This window comes from Phyllobates terribilis, unplaced genomic scaffold, assembly GCF_046119375.1.
Source record: "Phyllobates terribilis strain yellow unplaced genomic scaffold, ASM4611937v1 Scaffold_2__4_contigs__length_985480577, whole genome shotgun sequence".
NCBI classification, from domain to species: Eukaryota; Metazoa; Chordata; class Amphibia; order Anura; family Dendrobatidae; genus Phyllobates; species Phyllobates terribilis.
The window spans coordinates 436,169,708-436,192,990 of NW_027362762.1; the positions used below are offsets into that span (position 1 = coordinate 436,169,708).

Here is a 23,283-nt window from a genome sequence, read left to right on the forward strand (position 1 = left end):
AGGATCTCATCTTGGTACCTAATGGCAGTCATGCTACCTCTAGCGAGCACATGGAGGGCTGTTCGGCCCTCCAAAGAAATGCCACCCCACACCATTACTGACCCATTGCCAAACCGGTCATGCTGAAGGATGTTGCAGGCAGCAGATCGCTCTCCACGGCGTCTCCAGACTCTGTCACGTCTGTCACATGTGCTCAGTGTGAACCTGCTTTCATCTGTGAAGAGCACAGGGCGCCAGTGGCGACTTTGCCAATCCTGGTGTTCTGTGGCAAATGCCAAGCGTCCTGCACGGTGTTGGGCTGTGAGCATAACCCCCATCTGTGGACGTCGAGCCCTCATACCACCCTCATGGAGTCGGTTTCTAACCGTTTGTGCAGACACATGCACATTTGTAGCCTGCTGGAGGTCATTTTGCAGGGCTCTGGCAGTGCTCTTCCTGTTCCTCCTTGCACAAAGGTGGAGGTAGCGGTCCTGCTGCTGGGTTGTTGCCCTCCTACGGCCCCCTCCACATCTCCTGGTGTACTGGCCTGTCTCCTGGTAGCGCCTCCAGCCTCTGAACACTACGCTGAAAGACACAGCAAACATGCTTGCCACAGCTCGCATTGATGTGCCATCCTGGATGAGCTGCACTACCTGAGCAACTTCTGTGGGTTGTAGAGTCCGTCTCATGCTACCATGAGTGTGAAAGCACAACCAACGTTCAAAAGTGACCAAAACATCAACCAGAAAGCATTGGTACTGAGATGTGGTCTGTGGTCCCCACCTGCAGAACCACTCTTTTATTGAGGGTGTCTTGATAATTGCCAATAATTTCCATCTATTGTCTATTCCACTTGCACAACAGCATGTGAAATTGATTGTCAATCAGTGTTGCTTCCTAAGTGGACAGTTTAATTTCACAGAAGTTTGATTTACTTGGAGTTATATTCTGTTGTTTAAGTGTTTCCTTTATTTTTTTGAGCAGTGTAGTAAGACTTTTGTCTAACCAGGTCACACAGCTCTTACTGCTGGTGATTATTAGGCACAGGGAGGAGAGCAGAGGTGTATGTCGTTACAAACAACACTCTGCATCCATCCCAGGCATTGGGAATAATGCCCCTGTCCCTGGCATAGATACACATCACTATATGTAACAAGCGCTACTCGCATAGTACAGCTCTCCTCTTACTGCGCTGTCATGCTGTGAAATGAAATGTAGTGTGTGAGCAGCACTTGTCACTTGCAGTGCTCTGAATCTATCCTAGGTATCAGGATATAGTGCCCGAGTAAATGACATTGACGCAGAGCGATGTTTATAATGACGCACATCTCTGCTCTCCTTTCCCTGCTTAGTAATTGCTGGCACTGAGATCTGTGTGACCTGTTTAGCCATAAGTCTTACCATATTATACCGAGAAACTGGGTTTGACCTTCTCTGGGGGCGTTTTCTTTTTTTACCCTGCATAATGCTGCCTGCTTTTGATTGGTCAGCATCATGCAGGGGAAAGAGTACACACCCTCGGAAGTGAATCTCTGCTAACGCCCCCTTGGTTATAGTGGAAATTAGCATATAAATTTTACTAGCTAATATCTCCACAATGTAGATGAGAATAAAATATACGTTTTTTATTCAGATCTTCAACCACTTCATCATGATGTGGCTTGTTTAACATGTAAAAAATGATGAAAGGTCCTCTTTAGATACATGTACAAGTGCCATTAATGAATACTTGACAAGAAATAGTAGGAGTTTCTTGGAATACTTTAGATATAATGAACTGATTTCACCTCAGTAGCTAGCTGAATTCATAGGTGTGATGTTAAAAAGTAATACCCCTTCTTCACTTTATAGATGTTTTACCCATATTATACATCTCCAGGAACTGTTCAGTTGCCCTTACAGGACTGGCTAAGTATTCTGATTTATTACCATTGCTTATTCCTCCTGTAACGTCTAGAGAAATGTAGCCTTTATCTGCCTGGAAAAAAAAACAATTGGCAAATACTCCCTTAAATTGTCTTTTTTGTCTCGTGGTTCTATTTTTTTAGGGTGTGCATATTGTCATTTTATTAGAAATACAGATTGCGCAAAAAATTGCAAAAATAGCTCTAAATTATTATTTTGTTTTAAGCAAAAGAAGAATTGTCAGACAGGAACAACAAGAGAATCCTACAGGAGTCTCCCCCTTACACGGCTCCGCTTTCTCCAAAGTTACCAAGGGCGGAAGCTCACCCATCAGAAGGTGTGTGAGGAGAAGGGAATGCACATTTACACAAACGTCGGATCAGGATGATGGGGATAAGTTATTGTCACTATAAGTGGCACGGACTCTTGTGTTGTCAGTACCTGAGAAATCGGGCCATAACAATTTTCAGTCCCTTTTTTATTGCCCCATACTGTACACTGTGTGCCTTAAGCCCCCGTCTCACATAGCGAGATCGCTAGCGAGATCAGGCCCCTGCTGTGAGGTCGCTGATCGCTGCAAAGTGTCCTGGACCATTTTTGGTCGTTGCCCTCCCGCTGGTCAGCACACATCGCTGTGTGTGACCAGCGGGAGCAGCGATCAGGCTGGTAACTATGGTAAATATCGGGTTACTAGGGGCACACGCGCACCTAGTAACCCGTTGTTTATCATGGTTACGAGCCTGCTAAGGTGAGCGGTAACCTCCCGCTCACCGTAGCAGAGTGGTAACCATGATAAACAACGGGTTAGTAGGTGCGAGTGTGCCCCTAGTAACCCGATGTTTATCATGGTTACCAGCCTGCTCCTGCTTCAGCAGGCTGGTAACCAGGAGCAGGACATCGTGGAAAGATTCTTTCCACGATATCGCTGCTCCCCTGATCGCTGGTGAGCCCGCCTGTTTGACAGCTCACCAGCGACCACATAGCGATGCTGCAACGATCCCTGACAGGTCGTATCGTTGTCGATATCGTTGCAGCATCGTTAAGTGTGACGGGGCCTTAAGACAATGTACTGCTTTCAGGGGGCTCCCTGCTATTCTTTTGTTTTCTTGCAGTTTGTTTCCTAGTGTGGGTAACAGCAAATTGCTTGTGCTCCCTACAGCAAGTGTCCCAAAACAGACAACCCCTTTAATCATTTTCTGTACATTTTATATCGCTAACGAACAAAGATTTACAATGTGAACTGTCCATTTTCCTCAGTGTTCCAGTCTGTTCCCTTAGTTTGCTGCAGGTAACTTTTCCCACTGATAAAACTATTCAAAATGCATGTCAAATAAATCTAAGAATCCCAAATTAGATTTTCTTGGAACAATGTAGTGGCTGACACATCATAAAGGACAGTCTTTATACTCGAACATTGCTTCAGGTCTAATTTTGTAAGCAGTAAATCCGTTCTAGTTCTGTCTTTATGTCTTTTTCTCCGACAGCTGAAACCTTGCCCCTGCAAGACCATGAGAATCCAAACGATCCCAGATATGCAGAAGAATCCATGGATTCAGCACTCAACGCTGTCAATCCCCCCAGTTCTTCACCCCTTAACACAGCCGAGTACCGTTCTGCAGGCAACACGCCAGCATTTTACAGGGCTTCGCTCCAGCCTATGACTCCTACCTCAAACACTACTCCCTTGGTACGTAGATCATCCTCAAGCTCAGCAGGAAACAGCTGCTACTATGAAAGTGGCAGAAACCGGATGCACCGGAGGATCGAAGGTAATCATAGCAGAAACCATGCCAGAGAAATCTCACTATTTGTAATGCTATTAAGTCAGAAAGATGTGTGTGCATTATAATGCTTAATGGCAGTGTCAAATTAACATTAGTTTTATAAAGTGTCTGTTAACAGTATGTCCCCTGCATGCATTTATTAATCTTTAATGTGACTGTCCAGGCCCTCTGACTCATTAAAATTATTCATTAAAGTGATACTTTGTGTGGAGGGTTTAATTGCATTTATTGTCAGGGTTTGAATAATTAGATTCCACCGTGACATTTGTTTTTTTCCCGCCAACATCACACTAGGGGCTAAAATCATCCAGTATAATCGTAGTAATATTTATGATGATGCATGAAGTACACCTACATACTACCTTCTCCCTGTATGGACCATAAGGTAAAGAAGTAGGCTAACCAGCACCCAGATGTCTACACAGTCTGCAGGCGGGCAGAAGCTGGTGCTTTCACTTGCCTGCATAGTCTGCAAGCGGGCAGAAGCTGGTGCTGTCACTTGCCTGCATAGTCTGCAAGCGGGCAGAAGCTGGTGCTGTCACTTGCCTGCACAGTTTGCGAGCGGGCAGAAGCTGGTGCTGTCACTTGCCTGCATTGTCTGCGAGTGGGCAGATGCTGGTGCTGTCATTTGCCTGCATTGTCTGCAAGTGGGCAGAAGCTGGTGCGGTCACTTGCCTGCATTGTCTGCAAGTGGGCAGAAGCTGGTGCGGTCACTTGCCTGCATAGTCTGCGAGTGGGCAGAAGCTGGTGCGGTCACTTGCCTGCATAGTCTGCGAGTAGGCAGAAGCTGGTGCTGTCACTTGCCTGCATAGTCTGCGAGTGGGCAGAAGTTGTTGCTGTCACTTACCTGCATTGTCTGCGAATGGGCAGATGCTGGTGCTGTCACTTGCCTGCATTGTCTGCGAGTGGGCAGAAGCTGTTGCTGTCACTTGCCTGCACAGTTTGCGAGTGGGCAGAAGCTGTTGCTGTCACTTGCCTGCATAGTCTGCGAGTGGGTAGAAGCTGGCGCTGTCACTTGCCTGCATTGTCTGCGAGTGGGCAGAAGCTGTTGCTGTCACTTGCCTGCACAGTTTGCGAGCGGGCAGAAGCTGGTGCTGTCACTTGCCTGCACAGTTTGCGAGCGGGCAGAAGCTGTTGCTGTCACTTGCCTGCATAGTCTGCGAGTGGGCAGAAGCTGGTGCTGTCACTTGCCTACATTGTCTGCGAGTGGGCAGATGCTGGTGCTGTCACTTGCCTGCATTGTCTGCGAGTGGGCAGAAGCTGTTGCTGTCACTTGCCTGCACAGTTTGTGAGCGGGCAGAAGCTGGTGCTGTCACTTGCCTGCACAGTTTGCGAGTGGGCAGAAGCTGTTGCTGTCACTTGCCTGCACAGTTTGCGAGTGGGCAGAAGCTGGTGCTGTTACTTGCCTGCATAGTCTGCGAGTGGGCAGAAGCTGGTGCTGTCACACTTGCCTGCATAGTCTGCGAGTGGGCAGAAGCTGTTGCTGTCACTTGCCTGCACTGTCTGCGAGTGGGCAGAAGCTGTTGCTGTCACTTGCCTGCACAGTTTGCGAGTGGGCAGAAGCTGTTGCTGTCACTTGCCTGCACAGTTTGCGAGTGGGCAGAAGCTGTTGCTGTCACTTGCCTGCACAGTTTGCGAGTGGGCAGAAGCTGGTGCGGTCACTTGCCTGCATAGTCTGCGAGCGGGCAGAAGCTGGTGCTGCCACTTGCCTGCATAGTCTGCTAGCGGGCAGAAGCTGGTGCTGTCACTTGCCTGCATAGTCTGCGAGTGGGCAGAAGCTGGTGCTGCCACTTGCCTGCATAGTCTGCGAGAGGGCAGAAGCTGGTGCTGTCACTTGCCTGCACAGTTTGCGATTGGGCAGAAGCTGGTGCTGTCACTTGCCCGCACAGTTTGCGAGTGGGCAGAAGCTGGTGCTGTCACTTGCCTGCATAGTCTGCAAGTGGGCAGAAGCTGGTGCTGTCACTTGCCTGTATAGTCTGCGAACGGGCAGAAGATGGTGCTGTCACTTGCCTGCACAGTTTGCGAGTGGGCAGAAGCTGGTGCTGTCACTTGCCCGCACAGTTTGTGAGTGGGCAGAAGATGGTGCTGTCACTTGCCTGCACAGTTTGCGAGTGGGCAGAAGCTGGTGCTGCCACTTGCCTGCATAGTCTGCAAGCGGGCAGAAGCTGGTGCAGTCACTTGCCTGTATAGTCTGCGAGTGGGCAGAAGCTGGTGCTGTCACTTGCCTGCACAGTTTGTGAGTGGGCAGAAGAGGTGCTGTCACTTGCCTGCACAGTCTGCAAGTGGGCAGAAGCTGGTGCTGTCACTTGCCCGCACAGTTTGTGAGTGGGCAGAAGATGGTGCTGTCACTTGCCTGCACAGTCTGCGAGTGGGCAGAAGATGGTGCTGTCACTTGCCTGCATCTAATCACCTGCTCCAGTGCCCGGGAGTAAGAGGAGCGGCAGGTCTTCATATTCTAGTATGAAGACCTGCCACTTATCCTTATCCTTATCCTGGGAGATAAGATTTTTTGCTTTGCACCCTTTTACTAATAAATGTAGCTTCAGTACAAATTAGAGAGTCATTGTGTAAATAGATAGAAAACCGCAGGTTTCTGTAAGACACGCTCTCTTCCTGTCTCATCATTCTTTAGCATTTACCAGTTTGTGAGAGAGGGAACTGAAGACTCACACGTTGCAATTTGGACCCATTTCTATAACATTTTAGATTACAGCATTGTTCCACGTATTCCATAACGGTTTTGAACAATGCAAATGACTACAATGTAAACAGAAGTGTCTCTCTTTTTTTTTTTTTTAGCAGCAAGTTCCACTACAGGACCAGACCTCAACTCTTCTGAACGCGAATCCTCAAGAACACAAAGTAAAGATCCATCTTCCTGGTCAGTGGACGATGTCATGCGCTTCGTAAAGGAAGCCGATCCCCAAACATTGGCACCCCATGCTGAACTCTTTCGCAAACATGTAAGAGAAGTACTAGTAAATGTGATCTATGATAAAATGTTATGTTAGGAAAGTGATGTGAAGAATTAATAACATGGTTTATTTGCTGAATAGTTAAGTGAGAAGCAATCAGCTTTCCGCCAAGTAGTAGGATGCTTTTTAGGGTAATGCATTGTCGAGGCTCATACTCCCTTATTATCTCTCTTCCACATGAAAGGGTTTACTTCCCCCTTGTGACGGACACTTTAGAGTTACTTGCAGAAAAATTATGCAATAGTTAGTTTTGCTCTCTAAGGCCAAGTTCACACTTCATGGATTTGCTGTGCAGATTCCGCACTGCAAATCCGCAGCTATTTACAATACAAGAAATTGAATTTTTCAAAATCCCAGTCACATGAAAGTGAAAGCATGGTGTGAATCTCAAATCTGCAGCATGCTCATTAATTTTCAGTTTTTCATTGTGGTTTCCCCTTATTCAACGCTTAGTAAATGAAGCAGGAAAAAAATCTAAAGCAAAATCCGCATTTGTTACTTGCTGATTTCACTGCGGATTTGTAACTAAATCCGCAACGGAAATTTCCCACAAAGTGTGACATGGTGACAAGGATTTAGAAAGTGCCTTGTGAATGAAGTACTAGATCTTTTGGTTGCATATACCACAGTTTCAGTATATGCTGCTGCATGTAGAGAAGCAATCAAAGGAAATGTATCTGCTATACAATATACTGCTTCATCAGGTTACACAAAATTGTATTAGTTTCCACCCGTTTAAACAACAAGCCATGCTACCTTCTGGGGCCCCCACCTCAGTGAATAATTCCACAACCATAGTAGGTTGCCCTTTCATTTAAATGTGCGCCATATATTATATTACCAATGCAACGGAACTGCTCTCATTCATCCCCAGCTCCACAAGGAAGCTGAGCCTGTGACCCATGGCCATCATTTGGCTACTTGATTCAAACAAGTTGTCAATTTAAGAAAATCTCTTTTTAATTCTGATGTTTGTAAACCCATAAACCCCCTCTTTTGTGGGGATAGGATTGACTACTTCTGTTTTGTCATGCATGAGGCCCACTTAGACAAACCGAGCACAGCCATTAAACAACCGCTGAGAAAGAATTAATATAATGGCCAACTAGAATCAAATGCACACAGAGCGATTATTACCAGCTTTTTCCAATGGATGTTAATTTGTAGGCATGGAATGTGATGGCTGTCATGTAGAGGTACACTCTAGTGGGTGTCCTGAGGCTGTTTATTGTTAGCACTTGGAGCAGGGGTGCACAATCTTTTTTTGGTTAAGGGTCACAGTGTCAGATTGAACCAACCCCATGGGCCACAATAAAACATCCCAGTATAAATATCCATTTTTAGGATTCCCACCTATCAGGAGGCTAGAGGGCCTTTTTACTCCCGTTCACAATCCAGAAAGGAAGAGACCATGGATTTGGCTTTCTCCATTGTAGCCCACGTGAGACGCCGACACAGTGGAGCTTTTCCCTTGTCCCATAAACTGCCATGATTATAGTAGCACTCATGCTTGGCCACTTATTTAGCTCATCTACTTTTTATTTTGATGATGACATGGTCACACAGTACACCTTTAAAGGGAACCTGTCAGTCGCCTGGAGAGGCCTGGGGAATAGCCAGCCAGGGGCACAGCATTTCAGAGGAAAACATACCTGGCTGCCATTGCGCAACCTGGCTCTGATTCATCCTGCCCGTGGTTTCTGCAGCGTGAATCGACTAATAGGTTCCCTTTAATATTTGTTCCCTTTAATATCTATGGTGCTATCTGACACACCTCTATGCTCTAAAAGGGAAAATTCATATGAGCAGCCACCATACACTGTCACGCATGTCTGAGCAGATAGTTGAGGGTCGCATGTTGTCCCTGGCCACAGGTTCTGCACCCCTGGCATAGAGAGTAGGGCCTGAATCTCCAAAGGCTTTATTGGTGTTTGTCACGCCATTCTCAGCTGGACTGGCTTCTTCCTGAGGACTACATACCGGAGTGTTAAAAGTTAAGTCCTATTGCCAAAAATGAAGCGAGAAATAAACGATTTCCAAGAGAAATAACACACATCAAAAGTGATAACGCATTGGAGATCCAGTAAATGCCCTAATGAGATATGCGGTGTTATTTATGTGCTGTACTGAAGAGCTAATCATTTTTAGATGACAATACATTAATTTTGTGCAATTTGTTTTTCTCCCCTCAGGAAATTGATGGACCCGCTTTTTTGTTACTTCGGAGTGATATGATCATGAAATATATGGGACTGAAACTTGGCCCAGCATTGAAACTATGTTATCACATTGAAAGACTCAAACAGGGGAAATATTGAGGACACAAGTGACACTATTGGATTTACCTCAGAGCCGACTTCTTCTGCTCTACAATATACCTCCTCTGTAATATAATGCAGACACTAAATATGTAAAGTATTTTTCTGTACACCTTGGTATCCCTCTGTTGTCGATCACTACTGTGGCGCTTGTAAGCGACAAACATGTAACACCTCCAGTACAAATCCCTGCCAAACTACAAACCAAAAGGCTAGCCCCCAAAGCAGTTTTCATTGTAGAGAAGGGAAGTTGTACAGGTGATCCTGAGGATAGGATGGCCATCGCTGAGCATGGTGGTCTCCAGCTCTCCCTAACCCCGCTGTATGAGGCGCTGCTCCCTTTCATTATTTACCAGGCTGTATCTCTAGTATCGGCTGTACATTCGTCCCAATAATGAGTATCGGACTTAGCTACTCCTTAGGCTTGGGCTGTGTGTCAACATCTTCTCTGACAAGTTGTGCAACCAAAAAACATTTGTGTAACTTGTCTGCGACTTGCTGTCACACATCTATACAACAGCCAAGTTACAGACAAGTCGCTTGTCATGTGCGACTTGCATTTAAGTCTATAGCAAGTGTATCTTGTGACCAGCGACAGAAAATCCAACACATTTGGAATTCTAGGTGACTGTGGGACAGTCGCAGGTCGCAATGCTACACCATAGAAAGTCGTTACATCCAATGTGTCACTGTGATTTCAGTGTCGTGTGACACGTGTCGCCGTGTAGCGCTAGGCTTCATGCAATACAAGCACAACAACTACAGGAGGTAGCAAAGTCTGACCGGTACCCATATAATATTTATTTTTGCTTATTAATTTTGAGGAAGCAAATCCTTTTCTAGTGAAGCAGAACGACATTGGCAGTGCCCTCTATAAGAAAACATTATGGATGGTCTTTTCTTTTACGGTTTTACAATCCCATGATAAAAATTGGATGTCTGAAGGACATTCGCCTCACAGTGTTGCACGGGAATACTGAATTCTTCTAAAGTAAGTAATTTCAGTATTTTCGTGACAGGGTTATGTTTTTTCTCTATTTTGTAGCTGGCTTTGTTGGCTCATTGTCGGTGAACCTTCCATATAACTTGTCTTATAAACTTTGCATACAAGCTTTAAATGGACGTTTTCCTTCCACTCCTTTCTGGAGCTGAAATAATCCAAGATAATATTGCTCTTCTGTATAATTGAGACACTACAGACCAAGAAGAATGATCAGTTGACCTTACAGGTTGCCATATTAGAGGACATTGGGCTAATGCTTGATACTGCTATGTCATTCCTTAAAACTAGTGGACAAGTCAGGCAGAGAGGTGTCCATTTCTATGCATCCCAAGCCGCTAGGTTTACCACTTTTAGTGGTGGGTACTCTTGTTTTTCACCATTTTTCTTCTCTTAATGCCAAAACATAATCACTATAGCATGATAGGGAAAGGTGGAGATAACGGACGCTCTCATGTAATATGCTTTTCTATATAGGTATATTTCATATAGAAGTGTAATATAATGGTGCATACCAGGGCTGTGGAGTTGGTAAGCCAAACCTCCGACTCCTCAATTTCCCTAACTCACGACTCCGACTCCACAGCACAGCCTCACTACTGAGCATGTACATAAAGTGCAGCACAGATTCATCTCACTACTGAGCATGTACATAAAGTGCAGCACAGATTCATCTCTATTCAAAGCCTACATCCTAAGATCAGGAATAGAGCAGACATGTATAGGACATTTCATAACTTTCCCAAAGTCTTATGAAAACATTTACAGCACATTCCGCATTGTAATAATGAACCCAATTTATTATATAGTCGGAGTCGGTCCATTTTATACCGACTCTGACGCCACCAAAATGGACACCGACTCCAACTTCACTGCCCTGGTGCATACAGGCTGGGGTGGAGAGTAGGGATCCTGATCAGACAGGTAGTAGTCATCTGGAATATTTCCTGCCAATGTGAATTGCTTCTGGTTCCTAATAATAATGATTTGGGTGTAATGCTTATAGTTATCGCCTTCCATAAAATTATTGGAAGCCTATCTTCCCTCTCGGTATCACAGTGTTAAAAAGTGACAATCTGGCTGATTATTTGACATCTTGTTCATTATAAGAGTAACATTACTTTAGAGTATCCTTCTCTTAGGTTTATGGAGATTTCTTATAATAGGCACAATTATCTGAACGGACCTTTAAAGAACCTGTCAGGTTCGTACTTGACAATCCACACCTTGCTTGTCCTTTAAAAACTTGTATTCTGATGGGCTATTGTGGAGAAGTTAAAGAATTTCTGCCTATACAGTAATGCCCATATCCACACCCTAATAATATAAGTATGGCGCTTGGAGCGGAGTTCCCCTCAAGGCTCACTACTGTAATTCAGACCGATCAGAATCTGATGCCCCAAGCTCGTTTAGTAATCACCCACTGCTGTAACTATGTGGCCTGTAGTCACTGACACTTTTACCTTTCAATAACACACATTGTTCTTGTATTGCGATATTTTCCTAGTGTTCGGTCATATAGTGTATTTTCTTACCTCTGTGTTCTGTTTATGGGGCCAAATTACCTAGGTAGTTCTAGTGTAAAACCATAGCAATAATCTGTACAGTGCACATATCCCAGGCGCACAGTACGTTCTGTACTTGGAACTATTCATGGGTTCATCTTAGTGATCTGTTCCTGGCAAAGCCTTCCCTGTTCTATGCAATACGCTATGGTGTCCAGTGTGTATATTGTATATAGTATAGTCTCTGTTCTCATATTTCTCATCTCTGCTCATAGTACATACAGCTTGTAGTGGGCTCTATGTACAGAGAATGCAGTCTCGCCATGTATCTCTGAGCACCAATGATTTTGTGTTGCTGCCAACAGTTTTCTAGATCAGGGAGAAGAATGTACACTGCATTTCACCAGAACAATGAATGTATGTAATAGTGCAGCTAGGGACAGGACTATTTCTTACAGGAATCTGCAGTGTTAACATGCGTTTTTTTTATTCAATTTCATACAGCCTTTTGTATATGTACATAGAATTGATATAATGTATATGTAAAAAGAAAGCTAATGTGTATTTTCTACCGCAGCTTGCAATGGAAGGCTTACTTCAGTTATTTCTCAGGTTCTAGCAGAAATATAATGTAATTTTTTTATTGTATAAAAGCACCATTGCCAGCTATGGTTTTTTTTTCTAAGCATTTTAATTTAATTTAAAAATGTTTCCTTTTTACTGTTGATGCTGCATTCCCAAGTAACATGAGGGTGATTGCATAATGTGGCAGTTGTAACAAATGACTCTTTCTATGACTTGGTACATGACGTCACTCTTGGAGATGCCAATGTAATACATTGCACTGGTGATGGGTTTCACACAAAGATATTCATATCATGATGGACATCCGAGCTGATGACAAATAATGGAGACATTTACTAAAGTTCTGTTCAATTTATGGTTGGCTAATATTTGATAATTGAAGAGTTGCCGTTATTTTACTTTTTTTTTTTTTAATAATTCAATAGTACACAAGAAAATAAGAAACTTTTGTAATATATCTTATCAGAAAAATCTTTCTTCCTCCACTCTCACATATTTTTACATTACTGACATAGGAGATGGGACTTGGTGTTCATAAAGTTCTATGTCAATAATGTAAAAATCTGTCTTCGTTGAATACCAATTTTACTCAAGAAATTGAGCATTCTGAGACTAATAGATCAGTCTTGGCGGAGAAAGCAGGAGATTTCTTATTTTCATGTGTACAATTGATTTATGAAATAAAAATGTAAAACAATAGAAAGAGAAGATATGCAACTGTGTACCATGATGTCCCCTTATAGTCTGATATTGCACACACTAGGAACAGTTATAGCATTATCATCGCATCTAATATTCAGCAATCTGGAATGCTGTCTATATTTAGATTTTCTCACAAACTGTGGTTGATTAAGCCATTCACATTGCACATTACACCTATGCCTGATAGGTTTCACCTCTTCTGTGGTGTCTTCTTGGTGATTTGTGTCCTATATCCCGATGAGGCTGCAGAAGCATTAATAAATGTCTGGGTGAGAATGACTCATGTACGATGTCTAGGTAGATATTTGGGCCATGACTAAGTTATGGTTACATGCATAAAGATCAGTGTATGCATTTTGTCCTAAGAGTTGCATACAGAGGGACATGATTTTGCATTAATAAATCGTATCTTTGTCTTAAATGGACTCTGTCGGCACACACCTAAGTCCCGCCGCTCGGTTCTTTATGGCGGGGCCAATCATTTAAATACATTTTCCCACCTGCTTGGCTTACTTTAATCTACACTCCTCCCCACCCCCTCATATACCCATTCTTTGATTGACAGCTCGGGCTTAATAGAGCCAGAGAAGGGCCGATATATATGGAAAACAAGCAGGTGCAACAGTGTATATAAATGATTGGCCAGACCATGAAGCACTGAGCGCCTGTACTTGGTTTAAACATTTATTCTGTGCTGACAGTCCCTTTAAGTATCCGTATAAGAACTCTTTCTAAGTAAAACTTCCATGTACTTACCTACAGTAATTTTTCTATTATTTTTATACCATTAAGTTAATTAAAGAGAAAATACAGAACAATTAAAAGGAACTTGTCACCAAGATGATTTTTCTTAGGGCATTATCAGATATGCTAGCCACATCAAAAACTGAAGTATTGGATGTATTCGCAATCGATTACTCAATTTCATACAGTCATATGAAATAATTTATGTGATGCCTCTTAGCACTGCAAAAAGGCTGTGAAGCATTACCAAGAGAAAAGGCGGCTGGGAAAAGGAATTCTAAACATGGAAATTAATGTTTAAATTATACAAGAACTATAGTTGCCCTTACAGTTTGTCAAGCTGTTGAATTTTTCCATAATCCTAAACCAGTAGAAATCTTGCAGAGAACCCAAAGAGTAAGCTCCTGAATAACAGTTTCTTCTTGAGTTAGTGACTGGCTGAAGCCCCGACCTCTTAGCAAAGGGGCAGGGTTTGTCCTGCTTCAAAGTGAGCACATGGAAGAATTGGCTGCAGAGAGTTGTCTTACAGCCAGACACTGACCAGTGAGAAGGAAAGGGACATGACTGACCACCTGAAACATAGGAGCAAAGATCAAGATATATTTTTTGTTCATTGACACTGTTTAGTATTCCTTAAATGGGTGCAGTTCTCTCATCTCACTGAATGATATACAAGTGTCCACAGACCCTTTATCTAGATAATGTAGGAGACGTAAATTGATTTTCACCAGAAGTTACTGGAAGATTATTTTCTACACAAAGATATAAAAATTGTGAATTATTTTTGTCTACATTGAGACTTACCAGTGAAGGCTGAAGATCCAGTTTTATCTCTAAGAAATATGCACACTGCTTGTGTAAGGAGGCACCACGTTATGGTTCTGATCTAAGGTGGCCAGCTTGGATGGCAACCAATGCACTAGAGCTTTAGTGCCATGACTAATCAGTCAAAATATACATATGTTTAGCCGCTTTCCTTCTCATAGTGCCAAATTCATAAAGTATTTTAATTTTAGATGAAATCTACATCATCTCAGTATTGGTGAGTGTAAAACATCTATAACCATCGCTTTGAGTTTGAGCTCAACCCTTCTATGCCATTCCAGTGGTGCTTGTCTCACGTTTAACCTCATTTGATTTGGATGTACTTATCTTTAATAAATTGGTTGTCTGTTTTTATGATTTTTTTATATAATGTGTATTATGTAACAGCTGAATGCTTCTATTCTGAGACTATTGTGATAAATCTCAGTTTTTAAAATTATGTATTTTGGGTATTTCTTTTGTAAATAGTAACCACATTAATCAAACCTTTTCGAAAGGCTTGATATTTAGTATTGATCATAAGCATTGGTCATAATGTTTAGCTGGTGCTCTTTTTTTATATGGTTTTATGGATAAGATGTAATTCAGCATAATGCAATGTTCTGAGGTCACACAATAAAATAACATGAAATAAGCCAAGGAAGATGGGCACCCACCAATGCCAAACAACTCATCCTCCAATTTTAGACCCCTAAAGATATTAATGGCTCAGTTGACTTCTCCTTGTCCCCTAGGTATAACATTTATTTATTTATTCTTCTTTTACTTTGATATCTGAATAGCGATTTTACATTGTGATAGATATTCAACTGCTTTATGGTCAGATATCAATTATATGGTGTCATTGATGGTGACAACTATTCTCTAACCATAAAAGCAATAACCATGTTCTGCCTACACTTAACTGAAGATCATATTCTATATACGTTTTCTGTATATCTGGATACGTAACATGCAGGCTCAAGGCAGTGAGTCGTGAACACTTAACGAACATTTATTTTAAATATGCAATGTAGCTATTCATATTAAATACCGCATATAAGCAAATCTTGGCAGTAAAAACAGCCCTGGCCAACCCATCAGTCTAGTAAAAGCTGCATAAAATGTGCAATTTGCTCAAAAATAAGTTGTTTTGTGTCCCATTACAAGTTACAAAAAACATAGTAGATATTAAGCTAATTACCTTTAGTCAGACTCAACCCCTCCCCCCTCCCAACCATAATAAATTACAAAGGTTCTTCGTAAAGGTATTCACGTTCTCAGTGAGCACATATTCCGCTCTTACCTCTACAAAATTAATTACAAAAAAATGATGTCTTTGTAATCCTAGGGTCAACAAGATGGCATATGTCTCCTCTTATCTTTGTATTAGTAGGCTTTGTTTCTTTCCACAGCTTTTTGGACGGTACTTTTGGGCACGTATTATTTCCTAGGAAAAAAAGCTGCCAGTCTCTGCTTTTTGATAGGAAGGATATGTATCTCCTGGGTATTCACTTTCTTTAGCTTCATGCCTCGATTTTTTACTTGCTTTCGTAAAGCCTCAGCATTTTCCCTCACCTCTCCCTGACTCTTCATATCGTAGCTCTGCAATACAGAGTCCTGTGGCAAATCTCTCTTAAAGGAAAAGTTTTTTGTTGAGACACCGGAAAGGCCTTTTATTTTGCCACAAAATATGGCAGGAACGGCATCTTTTACGGAAACAATGACTTTTGCTGGTTGGGAGCTACTTACTAGCTCAATGTTGTTGGACATTTTAGGCTCATAACTAGCTCTACTGCTTGGCTCGGAAATCCATTTTTGTTGGCGTAAAACTTCAGCAGTGTTGGTGCAGATGACTCGACTGTCATGTTTCTGGGTAAGTTCGTTATGGAGTAAGGGTGGGTTAAATGTAGCAAGGAAACGCTTACCTATAGAAGGACCCATAGTGTCACTTTTTAATATACTTGATGAAGACGTGCCAACTTGAGTACTGGTGCTTGCACATCTCTTGTGCACAGGGACAGACAGATCTAAAACGCCATCTTCCTGGAGTACCTCTGTACTTGTATCATTGTTATTAACCAGGGGTTCTATTTTCATTGAGAGATCAAGTGCTTCATTTTCGTTATTTATTTTTATAACAGAGTGTCGATGGAACTGTGGAAATTCTGTTTTTGCTGTGAATTCGAATGGTTTAACTTCTTCCTTCTCTAGGGTGGTTTGGGTAGCTTTACAACTCTTAAGAATTTCTACATTGGGCTTAGGATGGTCCACATTTCCTTTACAGTCTTTTTCAGTCTGTGGCACTGGTATTGGGATTGGTATTGGTATAGGAAGAGGCACTGGTAGGGGAACAATGACGGGATATGGTACCAGAAGTGTGGCAGGTGGAACTAAAGGCGATAAAGGGGAGCTGAAGCCTGGAGGGGGTACTGAGTTTATATTAGCAGATGCAAAATCTGGAGATGAATGACAAGGAGAGTGTGTGCCTAAACCTGATGGTGGAAACAAATCTTGTAGTACAGCTGTAAAGCCTGGTGTGTGAAAAACTGGTGGTAGTATAGGTTCCTGTACTGGATTGGATGTCTTCTGGTCTAATATTTGTGGCTGACCAATACTAGTAGCAGTTCCAGGAAAAATGTGGTTTTGGATGGTAGGTCCAGAGCATGGAGGTGCTTGAGGCAACACTAATGGAGAGTTCAAGTGCTGAAAAACATGTTGCTCCAAAAGAACAGGCAGTGGAACTGGACCTTGCGTTGTTACCACATAAGGTGTGCTGCTGTTTGTGTTCATTTGTGGTGATGTGCTACCAGCAAGCTGCCAATGTATTGGCAATACAACAGGGCTTTCTCCCAAGCAAATAGGCTGAAGAACAGTTGCAGCCACCTTCAGTGCTACCCCACTTTGGGAATCAGAGGAGGGGCTAAGTACAGGGGCAGCTGGCACCGTCACAAGAGGGGAGAGTGCTTTTTTCATCAAACCCGAAGAATTGATATTCCAGGCTTCTGCAGTTATCAGCTGTGCGACCCCATTCTCCAGTTTGTTTGAAATGGTGGAGGGGCTGCTATTTAAGTCCATTTGCAGGTCTGGCGTTTCTTTATAGAGTTCTTCCATTTTCCCGCTACTTTCCCAGTGATTTGGGGTTGATGCTAGTGCTTACATGACATTGTAGAATCTTCTCTCCATCCAGCTATGCAATGAGCACGCACATCATCTCAATGGCTTTGAAAGCAAACAGAAATAAAAAGAATGTTATAGTTTAGACATAGTGGGATCTTTTTTACAGCATTAAATACAGAACTTCAAAGTATAAAGGACAATAAACCTTATTTGCCACAGGTTACCATCTCTGTATTCCAGCAATGGCCACAACACTGATTACTAAACATCTGTTCCTTATGACAACTATTATAGACCTGTGAAATCGAGATAACCCATAAAACCAGTCTGCTGCAGAAGTTTATAGATTTACTAGTGCAATAGCTAAATCTTATACTGAAAAGTATAATATGTGAGTATACTTACAGTGCTGGAAGCCACATATTCTTTTTCTTGTAACCTACATCCTTGTGAGCTGAAATGCTCATGGCAATTATTAATCTGGCTCTATTTATCATGGTGGGGAACAAAGCTGGCTGCCAGAAAACTGAAGATGGCAGCCAGGGCTGTGGAGTCGGTAAGCAAAACCTCCGACTCCTAAATTTTTCCTGACTCTGACTCCACAGCCCTGCCTCACTACTGAGCATGTACATGAAGTGCAGCACAGATTCATCTCAACTAAAAGCCTAAATCCTTAGATCAGGAATAGAGCAGACATTTATAGCACATTTCATAACTTTCCCAAATTCTTATGAAAAAATTTACAGCACATTCTGCATTGAACTACTGAACCCAATTTATTATATATTTTCGCAGTCGGTCCATTTTATACCAACTCCACCAATAAGGACACCAACTCCGACTCCACAGCCCTGATGGCAGCGACCATTTAAATACCCTATTACTTGTATTGTGCGCTGTTTAGGGATGTGGCATTGTTCATTTTCTGCTCCTTTCACGGGCAGGATGTGGGAATCTACATGTTCACCACTTGAAATGCTTTTCTTCACAGGTAAGACAAAGCTGTCAAGAAGCTTTCATAATGTAAAACTGCACACAATAACTTGCAGGATTGTATTAATCTCCTGTAGAAGAATGAAGGAGCTAGCATATTAGACTTGACACATATCACAAATTAGCAGTGTAGTTACTACCAAGTCATGCATGTGGCGGATGCCGACAGACCCTTTCCCTGTAACAGAAACAAATAAAAACCTTAAACTTTGTCATGACCTTTTCAGTGTCAGTTTTCTAAAACTGTGATGACCTTCAGTAAATGTTAATTCAGCTTCTCCAGTAATCTGCACATCACATCAAACCGAGAGAGCCAGGCACAACTCCAGTGTCATTTATATGTATGTCTATCAGTACCGAACGTGTGTCACTGTGCATCATAAATCCACTCATAGCCCAATATCTATTGAAATATCTGTACCCAAGACATGACATATGTTTCTTTGGAGCATTCAAATAACTTCCAGCAGAAGAGGAAGCAACCTCATGATCCTGATTTACTAATATATCATACAATGGACCACCAGAGGTCTGTCATCCATGGGCCAACACTACTGTGTGTCTAGCAATGTCACTGTGTTACATACATGTGGATGAGCCAAAAAGAGGAGCTGAAAATGTATTTTCTAAAACTATTGGGAATATGATGATGGTATTCTATATTGAACCAATCTGCTGGCATCATTAATGGGAACATTATTTTGGTAGTATTAATAGGGGCACACTTTGGGAATAATTGAAAACATGGGAAATGATAATTTTCTTCTATACACCCCAGCACAAAGTAGTTTAAATTTATGGATTAATTCTATAAAAGTCTCATTTAACTGAAATGACATTGGCTGAAAATATTTCCTTGAAATCTATTAATTCACACTTTTTTTTTCAGTTTTATTTACTAATTTTTAATTGCGATGTCTGCTAATTTCTGTTTGTTGGTTCAATACAATGCCAAGATTGCCCTGAACATACCAATAAGAGTCGGCAATTGGAGTAGTCTATAAACAGCAGTGAAATAATCAAGGATTTATGTAGTTCAATTACAGGATATAGCATGACGTTAGTACATGTGTCATGCATTTATTAGCCAACATTCTACTTGAATATCCTTAATGTGGAACTAAATGCAGCAACTAAAGCATTAAATGTGATTATGTGCGCACACCACACAATAAGCTGCAGCCATTCTTGTCTTTTCTCTGTACTTTGCACGGTGCAGCAAATGTTATTTAAAGGAAAATTTATGACAATTTAGAAAAATATTACATTTTTTTTTATCTAAATAGGACCAAACTTCTGCACTGCTTCATAGTTCTATATCGTTAAAGGTATCAGCATGCAGCAAACAGGCTTGAATCAAGCAAAAGACCGCACATAAAAATATCAAAAAGTAGGATAATTTATTGAATACATATATAAAATAAAAGACATGACTACATCACAAAGTTAAAGAAGTTGTCCACTACTTTATATGAACCCCCCAATGTATCCCCCCGGGGCCCAGAAGTGTTTTTGTAAATACCTTGCGGTGCCTTTTCTGCCTCTGAGCGGCGCTATCGCTGGCCGATCAGAGGCATCACGTGACCTGTCACTTATAACACGTCAAGTGAGGCGTGACATCAGTGACGCGCTCCCCGCGGTGGACGCTGGGCTGTGGGCGGGGTTACCCGCCCAGTGGATGCCGGGTGTGACGCATGGGGTAATCCTGCCCACAGCCCAGCGTCCACCGTGGAATGCAGAAGTGAGTACCCCCTGCTGCAGCCGGAACTTGACGGGACATCAGCCGGCTGCAGCTGGGGGTCACGTGATGCCTGTGAGCGGCCAGTGATAGCACTGTCACTCAACGTGTCCACGTGGCTAAAGAGATTGTATCTAGGCGCAAGACACTCCTCATAAGTGACTTCTGCTTCCTTCCCTGGCTAGAAGCTATGGTTACGTGCAGACCATGTGCTGGAGCAGCTCTGCATGGTGAGACACCGCCATTACACAGTACTTCTTGGGCACATTTACAGGAATATTTTTTTAACATTCAATTGTGGAACTTATTATTATTCCAAAATCTATTGATTGAAATGTACTTCGTGAGACAAACCCTTTAAAGAATGTTGCACACCCCTAAGGCTAGATCTGTTTTAAAGCCTACCATAAGGGCACATGTACATAGCATATGTATGCATTAGAGGCGCAATGCACATTTATGAGAGCCCTATTAGGGCTCTTTATAAAGGTTTAGTTCAACAAACATACACACGTGGTCAAAATTGTTGGTACCCCTCGTTTAATGAAAGAAAAACCCACAATGGTCACAGAAATAACTTGAATCTGACAAAAGTAATAAGAAATTAAAAATCTATGAAAATAAACAAATGAGAGTCAGTCATTGCTTTTCAACTGTGCTTCAACAGAATATTTAAAAAAATTAAACTCACGAAATAGGCCTGGACAGAAATGATGGCACCTGTCACGGGTGTGTCAGAGGTGACAGACAGTCGTCTTGCAGTGGTTTGCAGGATATCTCCACATTTGGCAATGCAGACAGCTGCCTAGATAGGAGGCTGTCTTTAGGACCCAGCGACTACCTCCCTCTGGCCTGGATGTATATATACCTGATCTCTCCAGGTGGGCATCACCGGTTATACTCATTTCTACTTGGAACTTGGCTGAAGCAGCATCACGTCCTCTCTGGAGTCTTGAGGCCGTGTGCCCTGTTGGAGTTTCTTCTAAAGCTAAGTTGTTATTCCCCTGTGTCGTCTTCCCCTTTTTGTCTTTAAATTGCTAGCGGAAGTTGACTAGTACTCATCTCCTTCCACCCCCAGCTATAGCCTTACGCCAGGGATAGTAGGGCAAGGCACATGATCGGCGACAGCTGCGGAGGCTGTATAGGGACGTTAGGGGGAGAAAGGGTGAAGCTCGTCCAGATTAGGAGGTCACCTCTTCCCACTTTCCCTAGTGTCTGGGCTCCCTTTCCCTTTACCCTCTGTGTTGCACTCACACCTGGTGTGACTCTCTGTGTTGCACTCATACCTGGCGTGACAGTACCCCTGAAAATAATGTGACAAAAGGGACATGTTTAATCAAGTTGTGTCCACTAATTAGCATCACAGGTGTCTACAATCTTGTAATCAGTCAGTGGGCCTGTATATAGGGCTACAGATACTCACTGTGCTGTTTGGTGACATGGTGTGTACCACACTCAACATGGACCAGAGGAAGCAAAGCAAAGAGTTGTCTCAGGAGATTAGAAAGAAAATTATAGACAAGCATGTTAAAGGTAAAGGTTATAAGACCATCTCCAAGCAGCTTGATGTTACTGTGACTACAGTTGCACATATTATTCAGAAATGTAAGATCCATGGGACTGTAGCCAACCTCCCTGGACGTGGCCGCAGGAGGAAAATTGATGACAAATCAAAGAGACGGATAATACGAATGGTAACAAAAGAGCCCAGGATAACTTCTAAAGAGATTAAAGGTGAACTTCAAGCTCAAGGAACATTAGTGTTAGAGCACACCATCCGTCGTTGTTTCATCCAAAGTAGACTTCGTGGGAGACGACCAAGGAGAACACCATTGTTTAAAAAAATCATAAAACAGCCAGATTGGAATTTGCCAAACTACATGTTGACAAGCCACAAAGCTTCTGGGAGAATGTCCTGTGGACAGATGAAACAAAAATGGAAGTTTTTGGCAAGGCACATCAGCTCTATGTTCACACTTTGAAAAATGAAGCATATCAAGAGAAGAACACTGTCCCTACTGTGAAACATGGAGGAGGCTCTGTTATGTTCTGGGGCTGCTTTGCTGCATCTGGCACAGGGTGTCTTGAATCTGTGCAGGGTACAATGAAATATCAAGACTATCAAGGGATTCTAGAGAGAAATGTGCTGCCCAGTGTCAGAAAGCTTGGTCTCAGTCGCAGGTCATGGATCTTGCAACAGAATAATGACTCAAAACACACAGCTAAAAACGCCCAAGAATGGCTAAGAGGAAAACATTGGACTATTCTGAAGAGGCCTTCTATGAGCCCTGACCTAAATCCTATTGAGCATCTTTGGAAAGAGCTGAAACATGCCATCTGGAAAAGGCAAACTTCAAACACGAGACAACTGGAGCAGTTTGCTCATGAGGGGTGGGCCAAAATACCTGTCGAGAGGTGCAGAAGTCTCATTGACAGTTACAGGAATCGTTTGATTGCAGTGATTGCCTCAAAAGGTTGTTCAACAAAATATTAAGTTAAGAGTACCATCATTTCTGCTCAGGCCTATTTCATGAGTTTAATTTTTTTTTTTTTTAATTCTGTGGAAGCAGCGTTGAAAAGCAATGTCTGACTTTCATTTGTTCATTTTCATAGATTTTTAATTTTATTATTTTTGTCAGATGAAAGTTTTCTGTGACCATTGTGAGTTTTTCTTTCATTAAATGATGGGTACCAACAATTCTGACCACTTGTGTAGATTGAATTTTCACACACAAATATGTAGTTTAGTTGCAAGTGCATTTACATTGGAAAATTATTTACATTTGTGCAAATTTAAACGGAAATGTCAGCAGGATTTTACCCTCCAAACTATTTTTATGTGCATCTAGCTCTTTCAAAGAGAAGAGCAGCAATGCATGGCCAGTCTGTTCCTCCATTAAAAATAAATCCGTTTTTAAATTGATATGTAAATGATATTGTAGAACTGAATCCTCTGTCACTCCAGCTCTATTCCCCACCCAACACTGCCTCTTCCTGCTTGACTGGCGATTCTTTTGCCTGAAGTCGCACTGTATAATGACTGTCGGTCAAGCAGGAGGAGGATGAGCTGGGCAGGAAATATAGCTGGAGTGACAGAGGCTTCAGGTCTACAGCCTCATTTGCATTTCAAT

The 23,283-nt window shown here is 42.4% G+C and overlaps 2 protein-coding genes across 5 annotated transcripts in view; one reads left to right on the forward strand and one right to left on the reverse strand.

The window, feature by feature from the left end:
* The window catches only part of SCML2 (Scm polycomb group protein like 2), a 102,081-nt gene extending 87,320 nt beyond the window's left edge, over positions 1–14,761 (forward strand). For 3 of the 4 annotated variants that reach the window (XM_073665376.1, XM_073665378.1, XM_073665379.1), the window contains 4 exons: positions 2,111–2,221; positions 3,369–3,653; positions 6,468–6,631; positions 8,836–14,761. In XM_073665376.1, the coding sequence (XP_073521477.1) occupies positions 2,111–2,221; positions 3,369–3,653; positions 6,468–6,631; positions 8,836–8,961 (686 nt within the window). In that variant the 3' untranslated portion in view covers positions 8,962–14,761. The remainder of the gene's footprint in view (positions 1–2,110; positions 2,222–3,368; positions 3,654–6,467; positions 6,632–8,835) is intronic. The other variant, XM_073665377.1, reaches the window with a different exon arrangement.
* Positions 14,762–15,346: 585 nt separating this feature from the next.
* Positions 15,347–23,283, reverse strand: part of RAI2 (retinoic acid induced 2) — a 75,067-nt gene continuing 67,130 nt past the window's right edge. The window contains exon 2 of the mRNA XM_073665380.1: positions 15,347–17,523. Coding sequence (XP_073521481.1) covers positions 15,745–17,415 — 1,671 coding nt within the window. The 5' untranslated portion in view covers positions 17,416–17,523 and the 3' untranslated portion in view covers positions 15,347–15,744. The remainder of the gene's footprint in view (positions 17,524–23,283) is intronic.